Source organism: Nilaparvata lugens, chromosome 5, assembly GCF_014356525.2.
Source record: "Nilaparvata lugens isolate BPH chromosome 5, ASM1435652v1, whole genome shotgun sequence".
In the NCBI taxonomy this organism is placed as follows: Eukaryota; Metazoa; Arthropoda; class Insecta; order Hemiptera; family Delphacidae; genus Nilaparvata; species Nilaparvata lugens.
In genome coordinates, this window is record NC_052508.1 from 65,183,514 (window position 1) to 65,205,192 (window position 21,679).

The window sequence follows — 21,679 nt, forward strand, 5'->3', positions numbered from 1 at the left end:
TCAATTATTAGTCATCATTATTGCACTACCTTTGTGCATTCTACTTGTGCTCAGACGCACAGTAAACCAGAGGTATTTTTTCGGATCTACACATTCAAGGTTTGTAAATCCGCTCATAGCAAATAATGAAAAGCTGTCAGTGCCTAGATCAGATATAGATCTCATCTACACACTTCCACACAGTCCACTACTTTGCAGATCGGCCTTACAACCCGATCTACTGACAGTCAACAAAATACTTTTACAAGAATAATTTGCTAGTAGGTTTCATTGGGGATTTTATTTGAAATGGAAAATTACTCTTCAAAAATTATTTAGTCTCTTAAACATTTTGGTCTCTCATATGAATCCTAATTCATTTTTTGAATGAGAAGGTGGTCATGTGACAAAGTTAGTAGACAGTTCTGTCTACTAACGTTGGTCATGTGATACATGGTTTCGATACAGAGCTCCAAGAGAAAATAAATTGTGAAAGCTGAACATTGATATCTCAACCCGTATCAGTTTATTGATGTAAAAGTTGAAAATTATGTTGTATATTAACCAGCTGGGATCATGCGTCAGCGCATGAAGGTCTGTCTCTATGATAGCTTCCAAATGGAAGAATTGTTTTAACTACATGCAATTAATTCTTCAGCTGAATAAATGATAAATCTCAAGAAATAATTTTCTTATACATTTTCAAATTTATTTGTTATATCCTGAAAAAGGACGAAGGAGTGAGTCAATTTTTGTCCAACGAGCTTGACCTATAAAAAGGTTCAAAAATTGAAGCTGATTGATCAATTCTTTCTAAAGTTATTGTAGAAAATACAAACAGACGGACAACGACTTTAGACTTCAGTAAATAAAAAGTGTGAACTCGCTAACGCTCGTTCAATAAGAACCAAAATAGTAAATGTAGGTAGTATATTACACTACCCATCATTATCCACTCAAGCTAGTGAGATGTTCACTGTTTCTGGACGGTATTTAGATGAAACCATGGTCACCACGGTATATGGAAGAATATTTTTCATCTAAATACCGTGTGCAGAACCAGTGAATATCTCACTAGCTTGAGTGAGTATTCTGTGCCGTGGTTCTACACACTGATTGCATTATAGAAAAAGCTGATTACAAAAGAAAAACCAGGTGCTTGAATAAGCTATTTTATATCTTGCAATACTGTATTGAATAACCTCAAATTTATTGTAGAAGAATGTACCTACAACTTGATCTGAGAAAAAATAATAGATAAGGGAAAACGTAAGTAGATATTGATTATTTTACAAACTTTTCATATTTATTAAGTGTACCTTATCAAAATCAAATACTTTTAATTATAATAAGATTATTTTGAATCTACCCTACCTAAGAAATTAATCAATGAGCCTATAAGTTACAAGTTTATTAAACAAGTAAAATCCCAAATTATTTATTTCTCATTGATGTTGATAAATTAATTAATTTTTTGGAAAAACTGTTAAATAAGACTTGAACATCCAGAGGAAACGTTCATAGAATATTTGGGCACTTGTTAAAATTAATTTTGACTTATAATAGTACTTATACTTTTCCATATAACTTAGGTTACATATAAATCTATGTTTTGATAATTTAAAACATACTCCACCTAATAATTATATTTTAGTAGAATTTACTCAATTATATATTGCAAATATTAGAGTTTTTGTAGCATTTTATTTCCTTAACAGTAATTCTCAATGACAAGGCAATCATAAATCTTTTGATTGACATCATGATTTGTTCAAATAAATTATAGTCAAGGAGAGAATGCATAATTACCAACAGTATAACTTTGCTGATTTATTTGACCGATTTATCACTATATAAACTATAAAATTTACGGTGGTGTAGACTTAAGTAGTATAATAAATGGATATACTTGTAATCTGTCGAGCAGACCAGTTACTAAATGGAATAAAAGACAATAATTTCAATATTTTATTAGTTTTTGTTGGTAAAACTATCATCAAAGGCGAAGAAAACTTGATTTTTCAATTCAATTCATCATTTGATCTTTGATGTAAATTATGAACGCAACATCAAGCCTTAGATGGAATAGGATAAGATTAAATTTAGTACTGTAAGATTTTTTTACCTGCTATTAAATTTTTTATGGTAAAATTGCTATGCTATTAATTTCTTCTTACTAAGAACAAAAATATAACATTTAATTTAGAGCCATTTTCAATATTTACAGTGGTATTTGAAAAAGTCATAAAACTTCTTTGACCTTGCATGGTTATTGCAGACCGATATTGAAATAGCAATGAGTGATTCAAACAACAGAACCGTACCAGTGAGTATTTTTATGAGCCCTTGAAAAAGCAGGGTTTTTTTGAAAATTTAAATTAAATAATGTTTCCGTAATTAAGTTAATTGTGATTCAGATAAATTCATATTAAGTTAATTAAGTAACTTGATTTGCAAGTTTCAATGGTACAATTAAATTTGTGAACATTTTACCAACTACCTACTTCTATTCTTGGATTGCTTTTAGAAATTTCTAGATCTGCAAAATTGATTGCTTTCTAAAAAACGTTGCTCACAAATTCTAGTTTGAACCATCAGCTGACTTAATTGAAAAACATAAATGCAACTATACACTGATTAAACGGGTTTAATAGTTAAACAAACTTTGGTGAAAGCTACTGTAGATAGGCTAGTTGATATAAATAATTATATAAATGCCTTTATTGAATGTAATTTTATTACAATTATACAAGTCTTCTACAATAATCACGTCGGCATACACTCCGTGGCAAAGTGCCGTCAGGAGGATAGTTAATACGGTATTTATATTTCTGGAGCAATACAGTTATTTTTGAGGCTGTACAGTATAAAAGAGCTTCTTCCAGTGTATTTGAATGAACTTATAAAAATATACAAATATAATCAATGTACTTAGGATACAGGTAGAGGATATAATCATCTTAGAATATAGGATATTATCATTTTTGAACAAAACTTATTCAAATTTCATTGATAGGCTACTACCTGGTGTAATTATGTTAGGTACCGTACCGTAAGTTATTCTTCGTGGTAAAGTGCCTACGGTACCGTACCTAATTATTGAAAATTTATATATATTGGAGTATCAACTTTCATAGATTGAAAAGAATCATGCTAGCATATATCATTATTGATTTTTCTGCTCTTGTAGGTATTGAAATCTAAGATCAAAGAATTAACTCATAAATGAATAAATAAATGATCGTTATTACCTTGTAAGCTAATTTAGCGATTGTTTCATCAGAAAAACAAGCACACAATACAGATATATCAACAACAGGAGAAAATTGATAAAGCCTATTATATTAATAAACAAATCAAGTCTTCGGTGCAAAAAACACAAATTCACATGAAGAAAAACAGTACCGTATCCCATAAAGTTCATAGTCAATAAACAGTTATTGTTCTTGTAGATAGAATTTATGTAGTTCAAAGAATTAATAACTCATATAATATGAAATCAATTAAACAGAAGAAGCTATGTTCTAATAATAATTCAAATTTTCCTTGATAACTTCCTTGAATAATTTACAATTATTTTTTCTCAAGACATTGCCTGTATACTATCCCACCTTTAATGCCGCCCCCGAGGATCTTTTTGAGACGAGGTCAACTACATTTGCTGAGGAGACGTACGTTTCAACATTTTTCCCATTAATAATTCTTATTCTTATTTATGTTTTGATATAAATATTATTTCTGTAGAATAATTGATATTTCTACTGAGAGAACTGATTAAACTTGAATCACAGAATTTTACAAAATTAATTACTGTAGTTTACTAGCTTCATATCCAACTTCTAAATCTGGAATGCTCTTCAAGCTCTTATAAAGTAATGATTCGAATTCGAAACGAGTCTGACACCGCAAAATGTTTTGCATTTTGAGCAATTCAATTAAAATATTAGATTTGTTCCTTCTATTAATAACTATAATAACATTATTGTTCACAATAAAATTGTGAAGTGTAAAATAACCTATTTTTGGACAAATTCTAACTAAATATGGGAAAGGAACAGTTTTGGGCTTTAAGCCTGTTGTTCCTTTCCCAATCATTCATAGTTGAGAATTATATTGTAACCTATGTATAAATAAATAAATAAATATGCCCTGATTACTGGATCATAATGGTACGTTATCGTTGATTTTCAATTTATGAGAAAATTTCAGGTAGTGTAGGCCTTAGAGCTAATAAAGGCATAACGGACAACTAACTACTTGACTAATCAAGCCCTTGTCGAAATATTTTAACTTATTGAATCCCAAGTCGTATGGTTGTAAGATTAATATAAATTCTAGTTACCTACTTTATAGTTCAGTTGATTATAAAGTGCTCTAAACTGCAAATAACATCAAATTATTTCTAGGCCATCCCTGGGTTTGAATGATACCAAAGCAGTTGATACGATAGTAAGTGGAATTATTTTTATTGTATTGAATAAATATTAATTGATTTCCACCTTATAATTTCCTTCTTTTGAGATTATTCCCTCAATTTCAATAATAGGACTTCATTTAATCAAGTGAGAAGATATGAAAAGTAGGGTAGTAACAACCCCTACTAAAATGAAAAACTAGGTACTGTATTACACAGTAGTGATGTTAGTTTCCATAATAAGAAGCTCAAAATATGTTATTATTTTATAAAGGAGATGTACACTCAGGCCATGAGTGCTCTGCCTATGTTTACTTCAGCAATGCAATAATATTATACAGTATGTGCAATATGTATATTAATATATACTGATTTTTAAGTAAAACACATGAATTGAGAGAAACAATTCAATATATTCTTCAATGTTATTTTCCATCACAAACTGCTTATTATTAAATCACTTTTTTCTTTTAGAAAAAACGACTAGCAGTCAGATTTTTTACAATAAATGAATTAATCACTCACTGAGTCAACGATATCTTTCGGCAGGTCCACCATCTTCTTGGACCTACCGAAAGTTCTCGTTGTCACAGTGAGTGATTAATTCATTAATTGTAAAACATCTGACTGCTAGTCGTTTTTCTAATAGCAAAAAATGATTTAATTCAATATAGTTTGAATTTTATTGTTGTAGGTTTGTATCGTTGCATTGTATTATTGAAATAATTATATATTGTTGAAAGTTGATTTGCTTATTCCGTCCACCTGTTATTGCATTTTATTCAGTAGATTAGGCTAAATATAATTTTGTCACGAAGAATGGAAATATAGAATTTTACTATAAATTACCAGTGCAAAAATGTTGATGAATATTATATCCATTCATATTAATAAAGATAGCAAAATTTTACATACCTATAAAAGGTTTCTTGCAATAATTAGAAGTATTATCTGATAAATAATAAATTATTAAACTGTAACAGAATCAAATTCCAAATTGAAAATATACAAGGTAATTTTAGTAAAGATTTGCACGTGTAATTTAATCAGAAGGATTCAGTGTACAATGACACAATATTCAGGTACCGAGAGACAATGCATTAATATTTTCAATACTTACCGTACAAATTTTTTGATTATTTTATTTGTGTTTTGCATTATTACAAAAATTGTGTGATGATGAATTTTTCTGATAAATAAATAATTATTTCATTATCTGAATTTTCAATTCCAGTTCAAAACCGAATTTCAACCAGTGGCAAAGGTGAGTCAGAATATGAACCTATCTATAGGCTATTCACCGGTATGACGTGTTTTCAATTTTCAATCCATTGTGGATTCACGAGAGTCTTAACGAATCTAACAAATGTCTTATGTTTATTATGATACTCAAATTAGAAGAAACACGACGAGGAGAAGATTTATATAAATTAGAATATTAATCTCTTGAAATGTCAATATCCTGAATAATAATGAAAAAGTTCATATTATAATACGACTAGCAGATAACCCGTGATCCACAAGGGTCTAATTATTGAAGACAAACAGCAAACTTGACGTAATGGAATCTTGAAGAATTGAAAATAGGCCTATAACCATCAACGGTAAATAGTAAAGAATCTATACCGTATGCAAAATTTCAAGTTAATCAGTTCAGTAGCTTTAGACGTGATGATGCGTCATTCTTGAATTTCCTATCCCGTACGTGTACAAGCCAGTTCTTTCATTTATTATAATATAGATGAATGAAGAGAAATAATTACGTTTTTATAAAAACATTTCACTCACATGGGCTACTTTTAACAAATTAATAAAAACAATATAAAAATCTTGAAGTACCCTTTATTTTTTAAAAACTTCGAAATATTTCAACAACTAGTTTTGACCCTAACTTAGGTCATTTTCAAGTTGATTTAGATTTCAAGTTGAAATATTGTTTTTATTAACGTTTTTATATTTGCTCTTCACTTGATCTCAAAAAATCGAGATAGGTACAAGAAACGGTTAGGTTTTATTCAATTTGTAGCATACTTAATTCCAAAGTTCTGAATGCATTATTAAGTAATTAACTGACAATTTATAAAATATTTGGTATTCTTATCTATTTATTCACGTACAATAATAGAATAGAATCCGAAGACAATCCTAAGCCATTAGATAATCCAAGCCCCGAAGACGACATCCTTAAAATCATAGGACATTGTTTCTAAGGAAAAAATTGAATTAATTTTTTTTGCAGGGCACTTACAGAAGTAAAAAGCTATGGGATAGTCATAAAGACTACCTGTGGATGCTTGTCATTACTAACATTGATTTCCTGAATGGTCTCAGTTTAGCGGAATCCAGTTTGCGTTATGGAGGTAAGCGTAGATAAGAAACTCCACTTCAATTTTATTTCCCAAGGAAATGCTTTTTTCAAAAAAATAATTTTATAATTTGATAAAATTGGTCACTCACCGTCAACTTCATTTTTTATCTCTTTGATTTAGATAGACCATTTTTCGATTTCATTGCTAAGATAATTCATTCATTTAATCTGACTATTATCAGATACTGGATTTCTTTCGATTGTATTATGGATGTGACTTTGTGGCAGATAAAGGTAGACGCACACAGATCGTCATCGGACGGACGGCACGCATCGGACGGATCGGATGATCAGATTTGATGCATTGTTTTCAATTGGAGTGCGCATACCTATACGGATGCAGATAGGTATGCGCACTCCAATTGAAAACAGTGCATCAAATCTAATAATCCGATCCGTCCGATGCGTGCCGTCCGTCCGATGACGATCTGTGTGCGGTTACCTTAAGTCAGACAAATCATTATAGGTAGCTTATTCAAGTATTTTATTTTAAAATTAATAACAATAATGATGTAGAAAAGGTGAACCATTCTTTACCACATATGTTTAGTGAGAAAATAATTTTTTTACTGATTTTTTAAAAGTTCTTTTATTTTTCTAGAAATCGTAAAATTTGAGTTGCTGTTGAATGCATTTAATGTTATCAATATTAAAATGGCCTACTTCGAATTGAATGAAATGAAATTTGAAATAGGTTTATATCAATAGAATGTATTTTAGTGATTCTTGCAAGACACATTCAAATGTTGAATATGAGAAGCTAAAAACAATTGGCTAATCAATTGTCAATACTTGAATAGAGCTAATTCATCCAGAATCATTATACATTATATAGTACATTATGTATTCAGTGTCTCTTCTACTTTCCAAAGCTATTTTCAATATTGGAGACCAAACTTTCCTTCCAAAATGATGAATTTATTTTCATGGCAAACAGCAATAAATGTGAATGCTTATCATTTTCAAAATATAATTGGTCACTTTTTCTATTTTTTCAAATTTCAGCATGGACTATTATAATATTCACAATATGTTCGAGTACTTTTACTCTGATATTTTCGTACCTGGTGATTTTTCTGTCGGTGTACTCCAAAAAATCGGTCATCTGCTATGGAGATATGGTGCCATTATTTTCTGGTAACGTAGCTACAATCAGTAATATAATAATTATTACCGTATGCTATTACCATAGCCTACTCTATTTGTTGGAATTTGACAATTCCCCAATCAATTGAATGTGCAAGTATTCAATTTTCAAATCACGCAAAAATGTTCCAATTAATGGTGATTTGAGTGTGATATTTTTGTTCTTTTATTCTGTTTTCAACCGTCAAAATTTAAAATTCTTAGTTTTCGTTGTTTTTTAGTAAGAATGGACTAAATTTTAGAAAAGTGAAACCATAACCCTATTTCGGACTTTTAAAATGTTATCTAAATTTGGGAGAGAAATAGTACAAGGAGTATCCTTAGTTTTTCTCTCCCAATCAGTGCTACTTTGTAAAAATTATGAATAAATAAATAAATAAAATAGACTGTAGCGGAGAAAAAACTAAACTGAACTAAACTTCTATATGTTTATGTTTATTCCACAATTTAGATTATAGCATATACATAGCATATTATACATATGTATAGCTTCACAACCCATCCTGTTCAACTAATAATAAAGTTTGAAAATTTAAAGATATTTATTCAGTACTTAACCTCTACTACTAACTCTCTCTAATGACTATTTTCAAAGATCACCGGAGCCGAGAGTAGCTTATTATATATATATATATATATATATATATATATATATATATATATATATATATATATATATAATCATGACATAACTAATCAGAGAACTCATGCGATCCGTGAGAGTATTTATGAATCCTCTCTGATTTTCCCTTGAAAAGAAAACTTTCTTCTTTTTTCAACTCTTTGAAGTTTAGAAATGGAATTTTTAATTTGAATGGAATATTTTCCCTTTGATATACATAAGAATCTATCATGGTTGCTGGATCGTGGATGATAGATATGGTTGATAACGTGGTTAAATTACACTACATGGTTTAATTACATTTATAGCAAATTATACCTGATGCTGTAGCAGAAATTGTACTTATGACCTATTTTATAACAGCCGGGAGCCAAAACTATTCAGCCTTGATTATTGGGTAAATTATGATGTAATTTTAATAACTTGATGAAATATTATTATGATGTTGAAAATTATTCAATTATTTATGATTGACATGATGATTTATTAGGTAATATGGAGATTCAGTGGATGAGATAGTAACACTGCGGGTGACTATATTTCTGTTGAAAAAATTTAGTTATCTTCTTAGTTATCAGCCTTGATTATTGGGTAAATTATGTTGTAATTTTAATAACTTGATGAAATATTATTATGATGCTTGAGAATTATTCAATTATTGATGATTGACATGATGATTTATTAGGTAATATGGAGATTCAGGGGATGAGATAGTAACACTGCGGGTGACTATATTTCTGTTGAAAAAATTTAGTTATCTTCTTTTATGTGTAAAAGTTGAAGTAATCTTGATTCGCAAGATATATCTTCATTAGATTTTTTTACTTTTGGCATGAAATCTTGAACAATAGCAAAATTAGTGGCATCCCGACACATATTCATATATAGTGGGGGCCACATTTTCTTAGATCAGCAAATAATCAACCAATTGTATTAATACTTTGTAAATAATTGTAGCTTATATGCTTTTTGTAATCATGTCTATAGTTTGAATAAACTTCTCTGGTCGTGTTGTACCCTCAACCAGAAAAATTATTATTATTAATTTCAACTCACTCAAAACACGTGAGCTATGATTATTTTTTATATTTAAATACATTTATGGAGCTGAGTTTTCACCTCATAATTAATATTTTATATTTTTCTTGCAGGATTTGGTTATTTGATAATTGTAGCAGCTATAGTGAAGTATGCAATCTTCATTGGGATGATGACAAAAATTCTTCTGGCTGTGATTGCATATCTGATGTATGATTTCAAGCATTGCTCGAGCCCCAGCTACAGAGGGGCCGAATGCATCGACTCAACAGTCACATCTATCAGACAATCAATTCTAAGCAACAATGAGGCTTGCCAAACACTTAGAGGAACACTCTTCATCAAGTGTGGAAGTGATGACAAACTGTACATACTTTCTTCATCTACCATTATTGAGTGAGTATCACGCTAGCAGGGGACTGCTGTAGGACTGTAGGACTGTAAGCTCTCGGTTCAACTTTAAAAAATCTGGTGTGGCGCACTCACACAACTTTCCTTGCCATTATAAAAATTTATCACCTGACGCAAGTGTACACGCGCATTCCAAGTCTACTATTCAAAGATCTGCCAGCTGGTGACAGGGCAATAACGCTGGAGACACACGAAGTCTGCTATCTCTTCATAGTGAATGATTTAATAGAATCAACAGTTTGTTGCCAACAGTTTGCTTTATTGGATAAACACATTTTCTCGAATTTCGAGCTTATTTCCAATTTTAGGTGAATATGTCACTGAACATTAATTGTAGAGATTTTTATGCTCAATCTTTTCCACTTGAAATTTTTTGTTTAAAGTGTATCTGAAGCCTGATAATCGGGAATCTAAAATCACACTTTGCATTGATATGGCGGAGCTCCTGAAATTTTACAGATATGAGACTTGTGGCAGTTGATAGAGCTTATCAATGACTATTTTAGGTATGAATTAGATCAAAATCGTTGGAGCCGTTTTCGAGAAAATCGCGAAAAACCCTGTTTTTGACAACATTTTCGCCATTTTAGCAGCCATCTTGAATTGGATTTGTTCGAAATTGTTCGTGTCGGATCCTTATAGGGGAAGGACCTTAAGTTCCAAATTTCAAGTCATTCCGTTAATTGGGTGATGAGATATCGTGTAGGCTACACAGACGCACATACACTCATACACACACACACACACACACACACACACACACACACACACACACACACACACACACACACACACACACACACATACAGACCAATACCCAAAAAACACTTTTTTGGACTCAGGGGACCTTGAAACGTATAGAAATTTAGAAATTCGGGTACCTTAATTTTTTTCGGAAAGCAATACTTTCCTTACCTATGGTAATAGGGCAAGGAAAGTAAAAAATGTAGTCTGGTTCAAGGAATGTAATCTTATAATAATAATAATTGGTATAATGGACTGTATGGATAGGAAACGAAGTAATATCCCTACAGAAATAGAGGTGCATGCAATGAAGATAAAATAACTTACAAAAAATCCGAATATAGTAGTTATTGTATTGGTGAAGCTTACAGACCCAAGGTGTAGGTAGGTGATTGTAGGACCGTGATGGATTTGCTTCATTCACCTCTTGTTGATTATTTCTGATTTTTCTCCACTATATATATTGAATCACGTATTTCTGACGAGATATTTCAGTTTAGATTGGTGTACTTTCCAGTCAAAATAATTATTTAAAACTTGATATTTGGCAGACACGTTTCCAATTGCAATTGATTGAACCAACTACACAATTGAAATCAAAAAGAAATGTGTAAATTAGAGGATGATTTTCTCTGGGAATTCTTGACATATTTGATTCCCAAACGAAAAATATTTAGGATGAATTTCTTGAATCTTAAAGCCTCTACAGCGAGCACTTAGCATAACGAAAGCTAAATTCACACTGACTCGCAAACCGGCCGATGCCTGGAGCGAAAATTGATGAGTAATAGATAATATAAAATTATAGAAATTCTCAAAGTTTAATCAATTAATCAAAGTTATACATTATCATCCCACGTTTTATAGAAACACTAGTTTAAGATTCATCATACTTATAAAATTTGTCAATCTCATTCAGAACTATTAATTTTCATCCATTTCCAGCGCTCTCTACACAAATTTGAATATTGAATATGGAGCGATAATTCTAACAATATTCATACTGATCCTCATAATACGATTCATTGAACTTGAAATGCCGAATTATTTGAAGGTGAGTTATGAAAATAAATAAATAAAATGTTTATTTCCCAAAAAAACTAAAACTACAACATCAATTACACAAAATATTAGATAAATTACAATATTACATACAATAGTTAGTTACAAAAAATTCTTATAATGTGTCCTCTTCTTGTTTAGTTTTCTGTGTGGAAATTGACCTACTCCACTATGGCGTACCATGTTCTAGAGTGGGTTAAAGAGTAGGAAAATTGTTTATTCAATTCATAAAAATATTGAACTTGATTGATATCTGGAATCTGATTATGGGGTAGATACAGAACTTGTATTATTAAGAGAATGATTTAATCATTCATATATATTATATCATATTATATTATATTATATTATGAAACATCACTCAAGTTTAGGCATCTGAAGTATTTTCAAGGAACATGTTCCTTTTTCATTTTGGTGGGATTCTTATTAAATTCAACTTTCTTGCAGAACTTGAGTCGATAATTTGAAAAGCCTTTAGATTTGGTTTTTAAGTTATATAGGCTACTATAGAATTCAAAAATTATCAACATTCTGATAAATATTGTAGCTATCTTGTATTGTATGTAGATTATAATATTATTACCGTATTGTGTGTGAATGAAATTTTTTTCAGTGATTTATTTAATTATTAACTAAGCTTAAGCTTTTGAGTTGTTGGAACATTGATTACATTTTTTTAGTCTGAATTTTAAAGTTGTAACGAATATTTTGTTCTAGGTAGCTAAATTGACGACAATTATTATGATATTCTACCATCTTTTTCTCGTTATATCTTGCTTTACTTTGCAAGGTGAATTGCATTTTGCAGACATGGTGCGATTGAAATCTTTCTCAATAACTGTGAGTTTATTACAATAACAAAATCAAAAATAATTTAGAGTAAAATTAATTAATTTAGAAGTGTGAGATGAAAATTGTGAACGGTATTCTAAGTTATGACATATTATTTTGAGATTACTTCTTATCGATTAATTTTTTCAATCATAGTGACTTATAGAACTGATTTGTCGGGAAGTGTTCTGTGTTCAAATTGTTCAGTGTTTTATTCATTTTATCAATCGTATAATAGCCACTTGTAGAATTGATTTTTATCAGGGAGTGTTCTGTGTGTTGAAATTGTTTAGCGTTTATTTATTTTTTCAATTATACAGAAATGAAAAATTCTTTATCAGGCGGAGTTAGGACTTTTAAGTCCTCTCTACCACTCAACCTCGAAACAGAGTGTCCAAAGGATACAGAGTTTCCCACGAGAAGTGTATCTTAACGGCTGAAGACCATAGAAATTTGCAACAAAAATTTCCATATAATTTGTTCCTTCGTTTGACGTTTTTTAAATTTTAATGAACGCTCAGCGAGTTTAAAAAAGTTTATTCATCGAGTTCAAAGCCAAATTTCAAACAGTTTAAACGGCCATAAAAAGTTCACAAAAGGAACAAATTATATCGATCTTATATTGGACATATCTTTTCCTTCCCAACCATAAGCTCAGAAAATGATGTTATTTATTTTATTTTAATTTTTTCTCTGTCATGTAACCCATGTCAGAGGTATTTATTTAACATGAAAAACATTTTCAATTTAGAAAAAAGTCCTTTACATACTTCGATCAATTTCCTTTAACTATCGTGTAGCATCCCACTATACCGACGTGTACCAGTCCATGTGTCGGGATGCATTTAGTCTAAATTCTAAATATAATATTTCAAATACAAATGAATTTTTATACAATAGATCACATAATCTGGGCTATTTCTACCAATTGAATACCGTAAATAGCGCTAAAAATTAATAAGAATTTATTATTGTAGTAAAAAAATTAGATAGTGTGAAGGATTGTTTAAATAGAGCTCGAATAACATGCAATTTTAGTTGATATACAATAGTTGTTCGCTACTTTCATTTCCAATGCTTATTAAGAAATGTTTGATACTTTTTTGAACTTTGAAATGTGCATTCCCATTACTTCCACTGATAATGAATTAAAAATTTTACAGCCAATATTATATAACATATTTTGTATTATAGTTTTCTAGTTATTGATGTTTTTCAAAAATATCGAAAGATCGATATATCTCGAAAATCGTATTTTTTGTTGCAAATTTCACGTAGAAGCTATGGTCTTCGGCTGTTACACCATTCATTATCTGTATGTCATATTAATAGTAGTTGACAATTTGTTATGTTTTTCATTAATTTTTTCCAACCATAGTCACTTGTAGAATTGATTTGTCAGGGAGTGTTCGAAGCGATCTGCCTCTCACTGCCGAAGCTGTCGGACATGTTTGTGACGACCGCCTCGTGTACGGCTCGGCTGCCTCTCTGCACACAGCCCGCGGTCGACTCGGCCCTCGTTGTCATGAGTCGCATTCTGGTGGCAATCGCTAGCAACGTGATATTCAGCATGATGGTCGAGACTATTGCCGAAAATTACAAGATGCCTTCGTCCAGTATGGCTAACGACTATTGTGAGTATCCACCTTAAGATCACACCCAGATACTTTTAGCTATAGTGACGAGGTCCACGTTATAATGACAGTGGAGAAAGATAGGAGAAAGACGTTACCGATCCTCTCTGTATAGTCAATGTCTTCTTGACAGTAGCTGATACAGGTTTATTAATGTAATTTTAATTGTTCATCCTCGTTTAAAATAATCAATTATATTTTATTAAGCAAGAAATTCTATTGAAGTTGCTTTCCATGACGAAACACTATATAATAACTTTTAACTATTAATAACTTTTTTGTCAAGTTCTGACACTGTGTTACTTGTAAATAATTGAAAAAAAACACTTAAAAGCCTCAATACTCCAACAAAAGTAATAAGTGTTTTTTCAAATATTTACAAGCAACACAGTGTCAGAACTTCAACAAAGAAATTCTATATTTTTCAATAATTTCATAATGAATTTCCATAATTAAGATTAAATATTTTGTTAATTAATTATTAACTCTACATTGTTAAAAGACGATCTGGCAACAGAGCAAAGCGAGAAAGAGATAGCTCTATCAGCTTTGTTGAATGATAGACAAGGATAGCAATACCATTGCTAATCAAACACTGCCATTTTAACGTGGACCTCACTATAGAAATATGTCTTCGGAAGAATTAACCATCCTCTAATGTTAGGGTTTGATCACATTGGATGCGTATATATGTGCAGTGCACTCGTGGTCATCCATAATCAAGCGCGCACATGAGAAACAAAATGTGGAAAAAGCAATATAGGAACACTCACACTGAACTCGTGCACTTTCTGGTTGCGTTCAGTGTGAACGGCTCTGTTTTTAAATGCGTGTAAAAAAACTGTGCTTGTACGAAATTCAATTTTTGGATATTCTGCCGACACAAAATTCGTAGTTTATTGTCAATTTTTTTTGGACTTGTGCACTACAAGTTCACGGAGCCAGAGTGAACAGCAACAGACATGTCACAACGTGGCTCTTTCCAGATTTTGTTTCTTGGCTCAAGCATGATCTGACTGACGTACACTTACACTTACACGCATTCAATGTGGTCATACATATCCCAATGGTTCTAACTTATAAAGGTAGGCCTACCATACATCAGGGACGAAAACCAACAGAGTTAATGAAATTGGGTTCTTCAATGAAGTTATTGAATGCATGAAATTTAAAGGTGAATCTTCTCTGAAATGTGAAAAACTCTTAGTAGAAACTTTCTCTTCCATAGGTCAGTAGCCTATGTAAGTTATTCTACACTTCATTAATTGAAGTTTTAATGTTGTTATTCTGAAGTTCAAAGCCTATACCCCAAGATATCTAGAATCAGAGAGGAGCTAGTAATTAGTATTACTTATTTTATCTGTGCTAGAGTACAATGTACTCTAGGTAAATTGCTATACCCTATTAGCCTATGTCGTTCACATTAAAATTCAAGATCTTTTCATCCGAATAACGTGATTTTTACTGTACTGTATCATCATAGAAAAAATCTTAAACTTTGATGAAATTATATACCTATGTAACTTGAAGACTATTACTTGGCTTACTATACTATCAAGATTCGGAAAGGGAACAGTTTTTTGGGTTAGGCCTGTTGGTCCTTTTCTAATCATGTATTTGATTTGTGCATTGGTTAAACGAATAAATAAATAATTTGGAAAATTTACTGGCCGAATAATTTAATAAATCCTGGAAAATTATACAATGAAACTTATTATTCTTTTGCTTTATTTTGGAAAAATATTAATCAATAAACCTCACGTTTGTTTCTCTTGACATTTTTATTTTCAGTACCATTCAGTATACTTCCTCTCTACATGGATCTCATGCCTTTTGAAACGAATATATGGATAACTATATTCTTCATTATGTCAATCATGCTCTGTTTCATCAAGCAGGTAAAAACAATAGGAATAATTTAATTTTTTTTAATTTATTGACAAAATATTTTTACAATCCTCCCAATAAGTTAAGTGAAAAACTACTACAGTTTAATTACTCTGTTAAATATCCATACTTTTTTTCACTAATGAAAATATACTTGAATTTTGAAAAACGTATGAAGTGTGTAATTCACTTCATAAGTAGTAAGTTTTTAAAATTCAAGATAAAATTACAGTAGTGAACTAAATAAGCTACTACCCTACTGTCGTTAAGGGATGAGAAATACATTGTCACTGATTTTTTTATTTTTATGAGTACTAGTACCTTATTTCCAAATAAAATTAACAGTATTACAGTACATTGTGATATCTCACTTGAACAGGAATGACAAAAATCTCTTAAGAATAGTATTTATTTTTATAGCTTTTAATAATTGAGAGACACTTTCGGGTAGTTCCTCCTTGTTGTCATTAGTGCAATATTATTTATTTATTAATTAATGGAGACAACAATAGTCAATTAATGGAGTGATTAATGGTTATGTGAAATTATCAATGATATTACTTATCCATAGTTCCTTTAAAATAAAATTCTACCTGAAAAAAATTAAGATTGATCAGTTTATTTTCATTTCCTTTGATTTTGCACCCATGCATTCAGAGTACCCATAATAAAGGCAATAATAATACAAAGAAATATTATTCGTTAAATGCGGTTTCAGGCAAAGCGCATGTGTAGTGGTACTATAAACTTGGCTGTTTGCGTTGCTCTATTTACAAGAGGTACAAGTTGAATGTTTTGAACATTCAAGCCCAGTTATTGATTTGTAAACTCAGTTATTGATAAAATTAGTTGAATATGATTTGATGGTGTAGAACTTCCCCATAATATAGGTAGCCTACTGTATGTGGATTTAGGTTCCTATATGGTGGGAAATAAAGTCTATTATTTCACGATTCAAGAATTTGAGCTAGACAGCCCCCATAATTTGAGAGAAAATTGAATAAATACTTGCATCATTAAAAAACATTTAACTTTCTCATCTTATCATGTATGAAAATCTTAATCATTCAAAATCTCAAAACACTTTTAAGACTAATAAAAATGTTCTACTTCTCCTATTTAAATGAAAAGTATTTTTTTTTAAGTTTTACAATCATTCTTGAAGCCTATACAACTTTAAAACTCCATGAAATTAAGTAATCTTTCTAAATGTTACAGCTGACCCTACTGGAAGCAATTCACTCGAATGTTGTCTGGTATTATGGTTACAATAAAGTCATTCTGGCTGCTCTGTATTTTTTCATTGGTGCCATGTGCGTCAGCACTCAAGCTTATCTTGTAAGTATTCCTGATAAATGTTATTTATTTGAATTCACCTTCTAATATTATTAATATCGGGCACCTAGCTTCGCTCTGGAGTACAAAAGCATAAAATATTTATTACAAAAGAAGAAATTATAATAACAAGAAAATGTTCTATCTAAACACCCTAAATTGAGATTAATTCTCAGAGGAATGCAAAAATTTCCTTCACAAAAGCCCGGGTAAATTTTAATCCTGATTAAACTTCACGTGAACCAAATCAGAGAAGACCATTTCAAAAAGATGGATCTACTGGAATTAATCAGGATTGAAAATAGACCGGCTTTTTTGCAACCGACACTAAGTACCTAATTGAATGATTACAAAAGTTCAACAGCTGAGTCATAATTTTGACACAGTCCCACACACATGAACTCGCTCACTCACTTCCATCACCAACAGACGACGAAATAATTATTATCAGCTGTTTTTGCAAGGATGAATAATAATTATCCTTTTAATGTCCTTCAGCGAGTTTTCCCAGGGATGAGACCTAGTGCAATCGAATCTTTATATTATAAACCTACTATGTTCTGAATTTCGTAAGAATCGTTAGAGCCGTTTTCGAGATCCGGTGAAATACAAACATATAAAAATCCAAACATCTAAACATCTGAACATATAAACAGAAGTTGCTCGTTTAATAGTATAGGATAATAGAATAATACTATGCTATAGGCCCACGACTGCACGATAATACTACCTACAATATAATTATAGAATTGAATTATTACATACTAGCTGTTCACTCTTCATCCTATCTCATTTCACAGTAAAAGCTAGGGTACTACACATGAAGTTACCAAAGAGACAAATTCTAATAGGATTCCGAGATAATAACCATTGAAAAAAATTTACAAAATTTGTATTCTGCACTCAAAATTGTACAAAAATTATGAAGTGTAAAGGTGCGTATGGCAGAGCGATTGCGGAGCTAGTGCGGGGCGTGCGCGGAGCGAGTTGGAGGCACATTTATCTGTACGCACCTTAAAATTAACCTACATCTTGGACAATTTCTTTCTAAATTTTGGAAAGGAACAGTTTTTGGCTTTAAGGATGTTGTTCCTTTCCCAATCATTCATAGTTGAGAATGATATTGTAACCTATGTATCAATGTATAAATAAATGAATAAAATGGAAAAAATTAATAAAATGAATATAATAAATAAAATATATGAAACATATAAAATAAAAAAATATATAGAATTTGGGAGAAGAGCAGTTTTGGGCCGAGCCTATTGCTCTCTCCCAGTCATTACTATATGATTTGAATTGTATTGAAAAAGGAATTGAATAAAATAAATAAACATCAAAGTTTTTGTTGCTTCTCTTACCATCTTACATGTATCCATTCTTCTGATATTCTGATCTTTCTGTTTAATTGAACTATTATCTCATTTTTGTGACATGAATTCCATCATTTTAATAAACTATTCAGATTTTATTCCATTTTTTCATTTATATTGCAGCCTCATGAGCACGACATAAAACTGTTCCACATTCAAACAATCAGCATAAACATACCGATGTTGATGCTTTTTGGAATCAGTCTGATTATTTATGGCTCGGATAGAATAGAAGAGGACATCACTTTTATGACGTCCAGTCCACCAGCTGAGCTCATCAAGAGACTCTTGAGACTTCTACCGATCATCAGCTTCGTGAGTAGTCCTTGATCCTTCATTAATCAATATTTTTCTCAAAGACACTACATTTATTTATTCTTTATTGCTGTCTTACATTCATTTATGAGTTGAAAATGGACATTAACCAATACAAAAACAAAATGAAAATAGATAAGACAATTTCAATAGTTTATATATACCTATAACTACCGGTACATAGCTATAATACATATTATCTACTTATATTAACATTTAATTTTTCAAAGTTTTTTTAGGAAAAAATTAAATGGAAGAATGTAGCCTAAGCCCCACGAAAGCAGCGCTTGTGTGTAGGAAGTTTCGATTACAAAAATCATAATCGATAATGGCTTAAATTAAATTACTATCGTATTTCATAAAACTTTAAAGTAAAAAAAACACACCTTTTTTGATGTGGCGACGTCCGTTTCGTGCTGGTATTGCACATTTTCCTGTGTCAAAATGCCAAAATGTTGCAATACCAGCACGAAACGGACGTCGCCACATCAAAAAATGTGAGTGTTTTTTTTACTTTGAAGTTTTATGAAATATGATAGTAATAAAAATAGAAATCTGAGTACCCTTTTCAAAATTGGTGTGACTAAACAAACATTTCGTCGAAACATGTTTTGTGACTAAACAATTTCAAATAGGATACTTATAGATTTCAATTTTATTCTTAGGCTATATATTTAATGTTTTATTTATATTTTTTATTTATATGGTTTTTGGCAATTTCAGATGCTCATGGTATGGTCTGGATGGCACTTGACATCAAAGTTTCAAGTTCTTATCATTCTGCTGGTAATCGGATCGGTTGTGGTAGAGGTGATGGTGCGCGTCGTATTCCTGTCATATGTAAGTTTTGAGTTAGTTTCTCATTGGTTAATGAAGAGGCGGATTGACTATCAAGTCAGTTACTATAGGTTCTATAGGTTCTAGGATAATAGCCCACTAATATAATAACTAACTAATATAATATACTAACTAATAGCGACAGTCAAACAAGATACATTGATTCATTTCAGTTTACAATACAAATTAACGTGTATTTATAAAATACGAATTATTTATTGCTAATGAGATTAATTCATTAAAAAATAATTGTGATGTCCATGGTTACTCCACTCATGGCAATGGAGACTTATTTATCAATCACCACAGATTAAGATTCTCTGACAAAATTCCTAGTACATATACCGGAACCGTATTTGGTTTGAGGCTGTTTGAAAAGTTGCCAAAATGTTTATACATACCTCATCAATAAATTTCAAGAGAAAACTTTATGCGTACCTAGTAAATAAGGCTTATTATAGTGTGGATGAATTTTTTAATGATAGAACTTGACCTGTTTAGAACTTGACTCTGTTTTGCTGTTTTATGATAAATGATTTTTATTACAATAGTCATTTGCTCAACTTTTTAATTTTATTACATTGATAATATTCTGTCATTAATTTTTATGTTTTGACTTGGCCTGTATGTGTATTGTTTTTGGCTCAATAGAATGAATTTTAATTTGAATTTACGCCTAATGCTAAAGTCAAACATGTTTATATGTTTACAAAGTAGATAGCTACTTCGATTAGTCAAGTTGGCTAGTTTTTTGCAACATTCTTGATCAACTCTTCAAATCTTATAAAATTTTTCAAAGTCCTTGAATATTATTATTGTTGTCTATTCATATTTTTATTCTAACCCCAGCCTCCTATCAAAAAAGCCTATATCGCTTGTCGGCCTGTTGACTATTGGATCAAGTGTAGCCACAGTTAGCTATTATATAAGTGTTTATTAGTTTTGTTTATAAGTTCCAAAGTGATATCGTAGGAATATTTTTTCGAAATCCTTGTAGATTGACTAAATAAATAAATAATGAGTGATAGGTGATTGGTAAATTATCCATGCAACTATTATATTAGACACCTTTTTGCTTTTAAAAAGAACAACTAGTCAGATTTTTTACAATAAATGAATTAATCACTCACAGTGAGTGATTTTTTAAAAGCAACATGTGATTTAATAATAAGCAGTTCGTGATGGAAAACAACATTAAAGAATATATTGGACGTTTTTATTAATATCAACATTTTATTTGACATACAATTTTCTTACGAAACAAAATTAATTTAAAGACTTTAATATTCTATTCACAGGAAAGTGATGCACAGGTTCATCCCAGACCAAGGTATGGTCCACCAAATAGTATACTCCGAGATGATCGTAAGAATTATATACTCGAATCAAAAAGAATCAGTTCCTTGTATGCTATCAAAGCCAATACTCTATTCAGAAAATTGAAAGCCAAAGAGAATAAACGGTATTCAATGAGAGGAGAGAAATTTATATCAAGCATTGATCTTTCTACAAAATGAGAATTCTATTAGTAAAACTCTGTATTTTCTATTTTCTATAAACCGTTAATTCTAATCAATTGAATGTGTGAAGTTAAAATTGATTTTGTTGACTCTACTCATTATCGAGTTGATTTACTGGAAAAGTTCAGTACGATTTTAAAAAATAAAATTGTTTCACAGCAAA

The 21,679-nt window shown here is 30.7% G+C and overlaps 1 protein-coding gene across 3 annotated transcripts; it reads left to right on the forward strand.

Moving 5' to 3' along the window:
• The first annotated feature begins 1,054 nt into the window (after nt 1-1,054).
• LOC111046126 lies at nt 1,055-21,679 on the forward strand. Of its 3 annotated transcripts, XM_039429046.1 has the most exons (16): nt 1,055-1,248; nt 2,207-2,305; nt 3,568-3,650; nt 4,386-4,428; nt 5,628-5,657; nt 6,633-6,753; nt 7,767-7,898; nt 9,681-9,963; nt 11,668-11,776; nt 12,502-12,624; nt 14,018-14,249; nt 16,041-16,147; nt 17,355-17,474; nt 18,968-19,159; nt 19,883-19,999; nt 21,295-21,679. In XM_039429046.1, the coding sequence occupies exons 2-16, from the start codon at nt 2,276-2,278 to the stop codon at nt 21,511-21,513; spliced, it is 1,941 nt and encodes a 646-aa protein (XP_039284980.1). In that variant the 5' UTR covers nt 1,055-1,248; nt 2,207-2,275; the 3' UTR covers nt 21,514-21,679. The 3 variants fall into 3 exon arrangements, with proteins under 3 accessions (XP_039284980.1, XP_039284981.1, XP_039284982.1); XM_039429047.1 differs by lacking the exon at nt 12,502-12,624 and having other exon boundaries at nt 1,151-1,248; nt 21,295-21,672; XM_039429048.1 differs by lacking the exon at nt 3,568-3,650 and having other exon boundaries at nt 1,232-1,248.